Source organism: Piliocolobus tephrosceles, chromosome 6 (assembly GCF_002776525.5).
Source record: "Piliocolobus tephrosceles isolate RC106 chromosome 6, ASM277652v3, whole genome shotgun sequence".
NCBI lineage: Eukaryota > Metazoa > Chordata > Mammalia > Primates > Cercopithecidae > Piliocolobus > Piliocolobus tephrosceles.
Window position 1 is genome coordinate 18,506,234 of NC_045439.1, and position 12,426 is coordinate 18,518,659.

The window sequence follows — 12,426 nt, forward strand, 5'->3', positions numbered from 1 at the left end:
CCACACGAATTTGTTTAAATGGCACGGGGGGCCTCATTAAAAAAACCAAACAAAACAAAAACAAACAAACAAAACCTAAAGCAGCAGTTAAGAGTCAATTGCTTATAGAGTGAAATGGACAAAAAACAATAGGTTGTGAAACATAAGGCAAAGGGGCTTGCGCTAAAGTAATTAATTGGGTAGAGAAGTGACTAGAAAGATAGGGATTAACAAATTTTGTTTGGACAGATTTCCCTCGACTTCAACTTTCTGTTCTTGAAGATAAGAATGTTATTTTATAGAGAAGACATATTTCACATGGGAATTTCATCTCCTCCTTTTAAGACACATAATATCCATGAGAGTGATCTTGCACCTGCTGTTTTTAAGTGCCTTTGATTTAAAATAGTCAATATGCCACAGCAGCATATTTTGAGGTGATATATTATTAACTCCTTCAAGGCTAAAAGCCTTGAATATGCCGGGGTAGTTTCCAGACTGGAGAACCTTCTCAGCTAACATTTGCCACTTGTGGAATGCATTCAATGTACTGAGTGCTTATTAACTTTTCTCTCAGTCCCTCACTGCTGCTCTTCTCGCCTCATCTCATATAAGGGAAAACTCAGGCTCCAAAAGCAAACTGATTTCCACCAAGATAACAATGGAACTGGGACCTGGGGTCCAAGCCTGGTCCTCGCACAAGGTAGATACTCCCTGAGATGCTGGGCAAGAGCCATGGTAGGGCCACTCATTGCCCTCTTCCCTGGGCGGACCTTGGACATCCACCTTCCCTGCGTTAAAGTGCTCCACCAGGTGACGTCGGAAGAGAAGTACATGTGAAATCCCGTAGCTGACCACAGACAGGCGAGGAATAACAAAAAGCTCGCCGCTTCCTTCCTCAATTTTGCGCCGGCTGCGTCAGTGGCCCTTGACCCGCACTCAAAATGGCGGCGGCGGCGTCAGCGTCGGCGGCCTCCCGCCCGTATCTATCGTGGCGGCGACGGGACCCGCCTCCCTGGGCGCCGGAGTCATGTGACCCACACAATGGCTGAGTGGCTACTCTCGGCTTCCCGGCAACGCCGAGTGAAAGCCATGACGGCCGCCGCTGGTTCGGCGGGCCGCGCCGCGGTGCCCTTGCTGCTGTGTGCGCTGTTGGCGCCCGGAGGCGCGTACGTGCTCGACGACTCCGACGGGCTGGGCCGGGAGTTCGACGGCATCGGCGCGGTCAGCGGCGGCGGGGTGAGCGGCGACCTGCGGGGATACGCGGGGGGCGACAAGAGCCCGCCCCGAGAGGCACGCCCCACAAACCCCCGCGGCGTTGCCCTGCGTTTCGACCCGCTCCACCTTCGGTCGCACTCTCCTAGGGTTCCCCTCAGCAGGCGGTTGGGGCGGGTGCCCTGCGGGGCTGGGGCGGGTGCTTTCTCGTTTAACACGAACCACAGAGGCAGTTAGGTTTGAACGAATGAGGATCCGGAGGTCCAGAGAGTAAAGTGACAGGTCTAAGCAGTGAAGAAGCCGGGGCTGGAACCCTAGTCCCAGGCAATGGGGCCCAGGCTGTCTTCATCGCGGAGATGGCAGTCGGGCAGCGTCGCTCCAGAAAGGGCCAGGGAGTGCGGGAGCGTCCGTGTGCGAAAGAGAACGCCCCAGCGGGATACTTTGGCTGTGTCTCTTCCTTTTGGGGGAGTTGGTGGGTGGTGGAGTCGTAAGTCCCGGGCAGTTGTTAGTGCAGGGTAAGGATGGGCTTCTCCAGAGAGGGTAGCGCCGAATAGGATGTTGTTTGGAGGCAGGACTGGTGCCTCAAGGTGTCTTTAAAAGGAATATAAGCGAGCGGCCTGAAACTACCAGGTACTCCCTCTGGGCCCACGGGCTTCATGGTGGCCAACCTTTGGGTGAGAAGGTTTTTGTTTTTTGGTTTTTGTACCCGAAATTACATCTAGGGCTACTTTTTTGAAAATGTTAACGTTGAACTCGGTATTTTGGGGTTGAGATGGATGGAGCTTGCATCCGTACATTCAACTCAGAACAAGCTTGAATGCCTGCTGTAAGGATGACCTGCTTGGTACTCTGACCACATGATATAACCTGCTAGGGGAAATTTTTTTTCCCCTGGAGTTAGCTGATCCTTTTTGATTTTTATGTTTTTATTCCCTAATTTGCAATCTCTCCAGCAGTGCTGATGTGTGTTTCAGGGGAAACCTGTGGGTCGATGAGCTAATGCATTTATTCTTTGCTACTACTATTCTCCTTTTTATGTCTTTGGTCTAAACCTGAAACAGCCAATATTTCATGAAATGGGGCCCCATCTTTTTTATAGCTTTACTTGTGATACTAAATCTAGCGTGAGAGCTTACCGAAAAATGGAAGTCTTTGTTTCCATTAGATTTATTAAGCCCAGTTTAAAATTACTAAGATGAGAAGAATCATTTCATAATTCAGAGTAGGAAACTCCTATCTAATCTGATAGAATAGACAACAATTATTAGTATCCCTGTATAGTGCATTACTCTTCGTAGGAACTCACTAAATAATGAAAATTCTTGCAACATTATATTTGCATACCACATTAAACTTCTTTGTGGAGTCCTTGGTCCCTAGCCCAAGTTGTGGCAGTAAGTGTTTAGAATGCTGTCATTTAATCTTTATGTCAGAGAGGGAAAGCAGTATGGTACACTAAATAATTAAGAATGTAGGGCTGGGCGCGGTGGCTCACACCTGTAATCCCAGCGCTTTGGGAGGCCGAGGGCGGCGGATCACAAGGTCAGGAGATCAAGACTACCCTGCTAACACGGTGAAAACCCGTCTCTACTTAAAATACAAAAAATTAGCCAGTCGCGGTGGCATGCGCCTGTAGTCCCCAGCTACTTGGGAGGCTGAGGCAGGAGAATCGCTTGAACCCGGGAGGCAGAGGTTGCCATGAGCCGAGATCGCACCATTGTACTCCAGCCTGGGCGACAGAGTGAGACTGCGTTCAAAAAACAAAACAAAACAAAACAAAACCCAAAAACCAAAACCAAACAAAACGTAAAGAATATAGACTAAAGAGAAGATTGCCAAGAGTGTATTCTGGGTTCTGCCACTTCACTGTATGACCTTGGCAGGTTATCTATTATAACTCCTCTCTGTCTCACTTTCTTTTTTTGGGATACAGTTGTACTTGCATGGTAGGAGCATCGTGAGGATAGACCTAAAGTACTTAGGATGATGTCTTGCACATTACTGATTTTGGTGAATAACCAGTTTCAGGGATTAGGGAAGAGGAAGTTATTTCAAGGCCACTGGATGATGAAATGTTCCCAGGGCTTTTTTCCTGGGCCTGTAAACAGTTCCAGGCCTCATTCAGGCAGTGTGGTTGGTAATCCTGTGATTTGTTATTGCTTGATGGTGCATTTTAACATTTGGTTATATTGCCTTTGACTTATGCTGTTGTGTTAGGTGTGGCTATAGGTTTGCAATAGCATAATTGGTGTGTTTGCCTAAAGCCGATACTTTCTCTGTTAAATGTGGGAGTGCATAGAGGGCAAAATAAACCCTAGACAGCAAAGCGCACAGTTTTAATGGCATAGTGTAGGACAGGAAGCATTGTTTACCTAGGGTCAAGGATATATTAGTGTGCCTATACAGTGTTCATTTAAAGATTGCCTATTTTGATATTGGAGTCCCTGCTAGGTTGTAAGCTCTTTGAGAACTATGTATTTAAAAAATTTGTATATATAACACTTGCCTTTATTGAGAACTTACTATGTGCCAGGTAATGTGCCAAGTCCTTTACATACGTCTAATTTTAGTCTTACAACAGCTGAATGAGTAAGATAGCCCACTTTACAATAATTTGCCTATGATTATATAGCTTATTAATGATGAAATCAGGATACAAACTCCATTTGACTTAAAGAGTCAAATGGAGTTGTTATGTTGCCTGTACCAGTGCAACAAAAGACCTATAAAATATTTAATAAGTGTTTATTGAATAACAAAGAATGAGTGTACGAACTTGAATAAGATTCAGTCCATGTCCTTACGGAACTAAGAGCTGAGTCTGAAAAGTAAAGGAGTGATGAGGATGCAGGGTTCAAAGTGTTATAATAGAGATATGGATCTGGTGCCAAAGAAGCCCAAAGGAGAGGCACTTAAATCAAATCAGTGAGCAGGGTCAGAAGGTATCCTTCCTTGAGGAAGTGGAATTTAAGCTGAAAGGTGAATTGGAGTTGTCCAAGAGAGGATGTGGGGTGCATTCCAGGCATAAGAATAGAAAACATTGTTTGATACACCTAGATAGAAGGTGTGAGAGTGATAAGGGGTAAAGTATCAGGGTTAGGAACTGAATAATTAAGGGATTTGGGTGCAAAATTGAGCAATTTGAACTTTATCCTGAAAGCTTTTGGGGAAAGGAAGATCTTAGCATGTTTACACAGAAGAATTTCACGATTACATTTGTGTTTTGGGAAGGTTGCTCTTGTAAGTAGCATGGGAGATAGAATAGAGGGAGAGGCAAAGGGGATACCCTGAGACCACTTAGGCTTTTCTCATAAGTGAGGAGGGCCTAGGTAAGTCAGTGGGGTTGAAGAGGAGAGAAAGGATTTGAGAGCTATTAAGGATATCTTGGTGATTGAGGGTGCATGAGACGTTGGACAAAAGGTGGCCCAAGTTTATGGTGTAGGCAAGTGTTCCTTACTGAGACAGCAAGCTCAGGAAAAGGAGCAGATAGGTGCAAAAATGCTCTGTTTGGTTTGGGATATATTGAGGTAGATGAGAAGAGTGACTAGAGAGCAGCTCCATGGGTCTTTGCCTCACTGGTGGGGACTGGGGATGTTTTGGGTGTGAGAACAAGTAGATATGGGCACTACCAGAATGTCAGTGGTAGCATATGTGAGAATATAAAATAGAAAGTTAAACCCCATAAAAGGGAAGTATTTTGTCCCTGTCATCATACACATACCTGGCAAAGTGTCAGCAGTTTGAACCTAGGACTGTCTGGTTTACAGGCCTGAGGATGTGCTACTGTTTCATGCCAAAAACCGGCCTCTTTTTATTTATTTTTTTATTATAGTGCCTGCCAAAGGATAGATTATAGGTCAATTATTGGTTTTGTGATTTCTTTTTTCAAATAGTTTTATGCCATGGCCCAGGCATGATGCAGTATTGGTCCCTGCACTGTCCACTCTTGTCTTTCCATGCATTCTGATGCCACTCTTGGGTTAAGTTTCCTTAGTACAGCCTGGTCTGGAGATTATTGCTAGTTATTCTTAATAGTAACAGGTAGAATTTATGAGAATGGGGAAAGTGGTGCTTCCTTTCAGCACTGCTGCTTGTGATGTTTTTCTGGAAGATGTTAAGGGGAAAAATTTCCTGACATTCATCCCTCTCATCTTAGCCCTGAGATATTGTTGCCAGTTGGTCTCAAGATAGAAAACCTGAGTTTCAAGATAAATTTGTGATTCTGAGGTTAGCAACTTTACCTCCCAGTTAACTCTCATCCCAGAAGAAGAGAACCTTTTAGCTGTTGGACAAACAGCAGCCCTACTTGCCCAGTGATTGGCACAGAAAGGGCAGATAAGCAACTTGTGAGGCGTTTTTCCACAGCCTGACCTTGCCCGAGGCTAAATATGTGTATACCAGGTGGTGTGCATGAACACTGTAGACAAATATTCATGATTGGATTTCTTTTATTCATACTTTTAAAAACTTATTTTTTTAGGCAACCTCCCGACTTCTAGTAAATTACCCAGAGCCTTATCGTTCTCAGATATTGGATTATCTCTTTAAGGTAATGAAAAAATAATTACTTCTTGATACCTGTGATATTTTAGAAACTGTAGGGCGAATTTCACCTATAATTTATTAGCCTCAAAATTCTAGTTTTTGAAAAAATGGCGCATTACTTTTGGAATAAATTGCTATTTGAAGTTTTACTTTTGTTTTTGCGTCTGTAAAACCTAAGGCAGTAATTAGTAATTGTCTTGAAGCATCATACAATACAGCACTATGTTAATACTGTTAATTCTTTTCACAGCCGAATTTTGGTGCCTCTTTGCATATTCTAAAAGTGGAAATAGGTGGTGATGGGCAGACAACAGGTAGGAGAATTTGGGACATAGGATTTCTCCCGTCAACATTTTAATCTATACCTCACCATATGGACTGTGATTTCAGAATATGTGTAAACAGTACCAACACTTTTGAGATTGATTGTTGCTTATTAGAGTGTTCCTCATTTTTAAACTGTAATTATTTTAAAATATTATATAGAATATGGTCCATCTAAAACAACATTCAGACTTTAAATTGCTTATTTAGTTGAAGTAATCGGTAGTAAACAAATCCACAGTTTTCTAAAATCTATATATACAGGACAGAGCATAGGGACAATTTTGAATTTTATTGAGAAGTTAGAAAGATTTTAATTTTATGTAGAGCATATAAAGTGCTATTAACTTAAAATATGTGGTAAAAATGTATGTAACCAGTGTTTCAGAGATACAGCTTTTTTTTCTTTTGAAAACAAACTTTAATCACTAAATCTTCAGTCTTCATTGTCACATTTTGATTGGCTTTGTGTAGTCCATGTTATCAATTGGCAGTTTATAGGCCTTTTATTTTTCAGGAAGAAGAAAAAAATTCTATGATTAGATATAGCTTATTGTTTATAGATCAGATTCCATTATAATGAACTCTAGTGTATCTCCTGCATACTTGTATTCCTGCTAGTGATTTGGAAGTAATTCTTTGTTGAACAGATATGTCTATGTAGTGGTATTAGTGTTTATGTTGAAATAAAAAGTACAAAGCAAAAACAAAAGAAACCCCTATAACAGAAACTTTCCCCAAGCTATTGCATTTTACTGTTAAAACCTTTTAGGCAGAATTGACAATGATGGGCTAATTTCACTTGCTGAAGCTAAATTAGAGGTAGAGATACATAAACAGGCAGTTCTTGTGAATTCTGATGTTTACCTCTAAGAAGAAATGCGCAAGGGCCTCTCGGAAGGCCCTACTTAGCAGGGGCAGATATTTGTGAACCGTGGGAATATATGAGGACTTTAATAGCAGTTACCTGCCTCAGTGCTAAGATAATGTAACCTCTACTAACTGCAGATATTAGTATAGAATTTTGTTATTCTTAGAGCGGATATGTATACTTATTCCTCTTTTTTTTTTTTTTTTTTCCTCAAAACTCTTCCTATATCAAGAATTATTATAGGCTAAAGGTGTGGGTTCTGAGAACAGGGCTCAGGAGCCTGGGGATTCATATCCAGCATTGATAAGCTGAAAGTTGAGGTAATGAGAACTTAAAGTTGGACATGGGGATTTGAAAACCAGAGAGAGAGCAAAAGCCCAGAAGAATGAATACTGAGAATTTTTTGTTATATGAGGTGATAACATTTCTCTCAGTACTGCTTATAATAGAAGGTTGTAGTTTTATTAAGACTTTTACAATACTTAAGATAATGAAAAAAGGATGAAATAATGTGCTTTTATCATCCATACTTAAGTTGTATAAGATTACAATTTGCCCAACTTCAGGATTAGAACTGGAATACTGCTTTTGTGAAGTGGGTGTCACGGGTGGGAGTGGGGAGTGAGATGGTCCTAGGAAGTACCATTCGTGGATCATTACTTCCGTTTTTGCTCTCCTCTATTCAGATGGCACTGAGCCCTCCCACATGCACTATGCACTAGATGAGAATTACTTTCGAGGATATGAGTGGTGGTTAATGAAGGAAGCTAAGAAGAGGAATCCCAATATTACACTCATTGGTAAGAAATGAAGTTTGCAATGCTTCTTCAGTCTCTTTTCCTTTAACTTTTAAATTCTGGATCATGTTGGTGGAATCTCTATTAGTACGGAAGTGCTCGTAATGTCATTAATACTACCAGTATGCTACCAGCAGCAAAGCATGTGTCAGGGGTGATCCTTTCTTTGCCCTTGTATATTATGTTGAATCCTTATAATACCTGTGAAGTAAGGCATGATCTTTCCATTTGGCAGGAAGAAGCAGTAGAGGCTTAGAAAAATTATGCCACTGACCTAAGGTCATAGACAGTTAGTAAATGGCAAAATCGGTTTTAGCACATAATTCCATGTTTCTATGATGCTAAACTACTTTTCTTCACAAAATCTGTCATCAGTATTCATAAAAGGGTAATAGTATTCACAAATCTGTCATCAGTATTCGTAAAAGGGTAATACTATGCGGTAGTACACCTAACTAGTTACACAATTGTATATTACATGTAGTAGTAAACCCATTTTTAGAAAAGGTACATACAAAAGTGTTTTTTGTTTGTTTGTTAGTTTTTGAACTTCAATAATGTACTGGTTACTGTTCTAGGGACTCAGGAAGCCAATCCCATCTCCAATCCCTGCATCTGTGGAGCTTAGGTTCTATTGGAAGGATCATTGGCTAGTTGCTTCAATGGGACTATGTACATTTCACAGTTCTGTGAGAATGAGTACAGAGCCTGTGAAGTATTTCAAACATCAGAGTGATGGGATACTTTCATCACTTGAAATGAATTTGATTTTTTGGAACAGGCTTAAATTCAAACTAAGTTAAATGAAATTAATGATTCATTTTAAAGGCCTGATTTCTAGTTATTTAAAAAATAATTTTCTCAGCAATCAAATTAAAGGATAAGAGTAATATTTTCTAAGTTAAAAGAAATTAGGAGTAAGTATGTTCTTTATAAATGGGCTTTTGTAAGAGATTCCAGAAATGCTGTTTGCAGTAAAAGCATCACTGAATTTAGCAAATATCCACTAGACTGCTTCCAAGGTCAGACCTCATTTAAATGTAGAAAATATGGCAGGCAAAACCATGGCCTAACAAAGACTTACACATGGTAGGCCTTCAGATTGCATTTAGCATTTTATTGTTTTCAAGAATTCTATTACTTTAATGTCACATGTCTTATGTAATACACTTGGGTGTTCCTCCTGAGTTTTGAAAATAAGCATTTTGTCATTTTTATTTTTATTTTTTTCAGTGGCGAACTAGTTTGGTAATATATTTATTGCTGAGGAACTTAACTGTTGAGCTTATTTTAATATATTAGCAATTTAAATTTAGAATTATAATATGTACTTTTCTACTCTTCTCATCTTTTTACTTAAACATAATCAGGGTTATTGGAAGAATATGGACTTATTTGATGTGTATCACTTAACAAGGGTATATTTCTCTATGGATTCATTGTCATTTATATTGATATAAGAACAAACTAGTTTTGCTACATTACATTGCCTGACTGATTAATATTGTAAGGACCCTTAAATTATAAGAAGATGTGCAAGTGAATAATAAATTTGTGTTATACATAACTCAAAGGAGTGAGTAGTTTGGAATAAGCCTTTTAGAATTCTTTGGTTTGGCCTCAAAGAACAGAAGTTGAATATTGAACATTCCAACAGTGAGTGGAAATGTTAAGTTAAAACATATGGTACATTTCTTTCTATCTGTAAGGGTCTTGGATAGAGGTGTTTATATTTGTTATTTTTCTTTTGCCTGGAAAGAACATTTGAAATTATGGGACCTGACTCTAGGGATCAATAAGGAATTATAGTGTCTATAGATTGGAAAGGATTTAAATAATTTTTACATGATATGTAAACTTTCCTTCAGTCAGATCTGTGTTGGTTTTTTGCAAGTTGAATGCTTTTCTTAAAAAAAATTTGTTTTATTTTCAATAGCGCCAGCACCGTTATACCTCCTCTATCTTTGCCTCCTCCCTTCTCTCTGCAGGGTTGCCATGGTCATTTCCTGGATGGCTGGGAAAAGGTTTTGACTGGCCTTATGTCAATCTTCAGCTGACTGCCTATTATGTCGTGACCTGGATTGTGGGTGCCAAGCGTTATCATGATTTGGACATTGATTATATTGGAGTTAGTAATGTATTTAAAATATGATTCAGTTTTGGACATTTATTTGTAATTTAAAATATTATTTGGTTCTAAGGTACTTTTTGACTAACCATTTTATGTCATGAGACTAATTTGTTCTACTGGTGTCTGATAATAACACAAGCTAAGTACATGTGACCTTTAATTGCTCCCCTTTGCCCATCCCAATGTCGCCACTTTTGAAAACTGTACTAAGTGTATACCTCCTTCCTCTGAGCTGGTTTTTTTTTTGTATCAACCCAACTCAAATTCTCCTTCAAAGCTTTCCCTACTTTCTCTGGTTCCTACAACAATGTTGTGTTTTCTAGACAGCTTATGGGTTAGTCTCATTTTATTCTATTGTTGTCTTAAGCCAAAAATTGGCAAACTTTTTATTTTTTTTTATTTTTTTATTTTTTTGAGATGGAGTCTCGCTCTGTTGCCCAGGCTGGAGTGCAGTGGCCGGATCTCAGCTCACTGCAAGCTCCGCCTCCCAGGTTCACGCCATTCTCCTGCCTCAGCCTCCCGAGTAGCTGGGACTACAGGTGCCCGCCACCTCGCCCGGCTAGTTTTTTGTATTTTGTAGTAGAGACGGGGTTTCACTATGTTAGCCAGGATGGTCTTGATCTCCTGACCTCGTGATCCACCCATCTCGGCCTCCCAAAGTGCTGGGATTACAGGCTTGAGCCACCGTGCCCGGCCTCAAACTTTTTATTAAAGGGCCAGAGCATAGATAGTTTTGGGTTTGTGGGCCAAAAGGCAATATTGAGGATCTTGAGGTAAATTTTTAGCCATTTAAAATGTAACTATTTAAAACTAAAAGCACCTTTAGCTCTCAAGTTGTAAAATTACAGATGATGGGCCAGATTTGTCAGGCTGGCTGAAATCTGTGTCCACCTGTCACAAACTGTTATTTAACACCTTAACACCTTTTAAGGATTTAAAAAGTATGGAAAATGATATCATGTCCAGCTTGTCTGTTGGCTGGGTGGAGGCATGCCTCAGGCTGCATCATTCCCCACAGAGCCTTAACATACACATACTGGGTCTCCATAATCAGTTGCTTATTAATATACCATCAGTTAAAACTAATACATAAATATTTTCATGCAATCATGACTTAGATTATCAGCAAACAATTACCTCCTACTGTATTGCAGGAACTGTGACTGTAATATTTTAGGGCTACTAAGATTAATAAGCTCTTGTATTCAGTAAGAGAAGTAGACACTGGAACATATTAACTGCAATACTACATGGTGATACAGGGCATGAGGATGAGCCAAGGGCATGAGGATGAGCCAAGGGCTGGAGGAAGTCAGAAGAAAGAATATACTAGTTTTTGCTGTCCTTTTCCAAATTATGACTGAAAATTAGTTTTGAGAACTTTCCTCTTTTTTTTTTTTTTTTTGGCACTGTCGTCCGGACTGGAGTACAGTGTTGTGATCTCGGCTCGCTGCAACCTCTGCCTCCTGGGTTCAAGTGATTCTCCTGCCTCAAGTAGCTGGGATTACAGGCACCCGCCACCATGCCCAGCTATTTTTTTTTTCTTTTTATTAGAGACGGGGTTTCACTATGTTGGCCAGGCTGGTCTCAAACTCCTGACCTCGTGATCTGCCCACCTCAGCCTCCCAAAGTGCTGGGATTACAGGAATGAGCAACCACACCTGGCCAGAGAACTTTCTTAAATGTCAGGACATTTATAACCCATAGTGAGACTAAATGTAGGTTTGGTCTAACAGCTTTCTCTTATGGTACAATCACAAGTAATGGGTGATTCACATCTTGTTTAGACTCATGATAACACATGCTATGGTGAGGAGCTTCATTGATGAACTCTTTCCTGTATCGTTGGAATAAAAAGACCTGCACCTGGATTCTAGAATCATCTCTTGTTATTAACAGTTTTCTCAACTGTGGAGTTATGGAAGTTCTTTCAATTCTAAAACCCCAGGCTTCATGACTCTAAACCTAATAGATGTATATATGTTCCTTTTATCCATCCTCATTCAGAGTTTGCTTTTGTGACTAGTGTATTACTGTGATTCTCTGTGTATGCTTAAAAATATGCCTTCTATACAGTATACATATTAATACTTGGCTTTCAGGTGTGCCTATAGGGATCTTGTCGTAATTGTTGTAACAGTTTCCATATCTATTAGTTCTCCAATGCCTAGTATAGTCTCTGGCACACATTGCACTGTCAACATGTGTTGAATGAATTAATGAATATTCCATTGTTGAAAATCTTTGGAATAAATTACTTTTTGAAAAATACCCATGAAATATTTTAAGGTTTTTAAAAATTATATTTTAATTTTAAAAAAGTTACGCTATCTTATAAGTATCTATAAATTCTATGGCAGGATATCCCATAAAGTTAAAAAAATGGCTTATCAGATAATATGAAAGATGATGAGAGAAATGGTATCTTAATGATAATCTACTTTCTGACATTTCATAACTTTCAATTCATACTTTTTTGACTTTTTGTTTTGCAGATTTGGAATGAGAGGTCATATAATGCCAATTATATTAAGGTATGTACAACTTCAGTATCTTTCTGTCTT

General features: G+C 39.8%; 1 protein-coding gene across 1 annotated transcript in view; it reads left to right on the plus strand.

The window, feature by feature from the left end:
- Positions 1 to 478: 478 nt before the first annotated feature.
- GALC (galactosylceramidase) overlaps positions 479 to 12,426 on the plus strand; it is a 55,919-nt gene continuing 43,971 nt past the window's right edge. The window contains exons 1-6 of the mRNA XM_023205387.1: positions 479 to 1,218; positions 5,675 to 5,743; positions 5,990 to 6,053; positions 7,621 to 7,734; positions 9,720 to 9,859; positions 12,358 to 12,396. Of these exons, the coding sequence (XP_023061155.1) occupies positions 1,024 to 1,218; positions 5,675 to 5,743; positions 5,990 to 6,053; positions 7,621 to 7,734; positions 9,720 to 9,859; positions 12,358 to 12,396 (621 nt within the window). The 5' untranslated portion in view covers positions 479 to 1,023. The remainder of the gene's footprint in view (positions 1,219 to 5,674; positions 5,744 to 5,989; positions 6,054 to 7,620; positions 7,735 to 9,719; positions 9,860 to 12,357; positions 12,397 to 12,426) is intronic.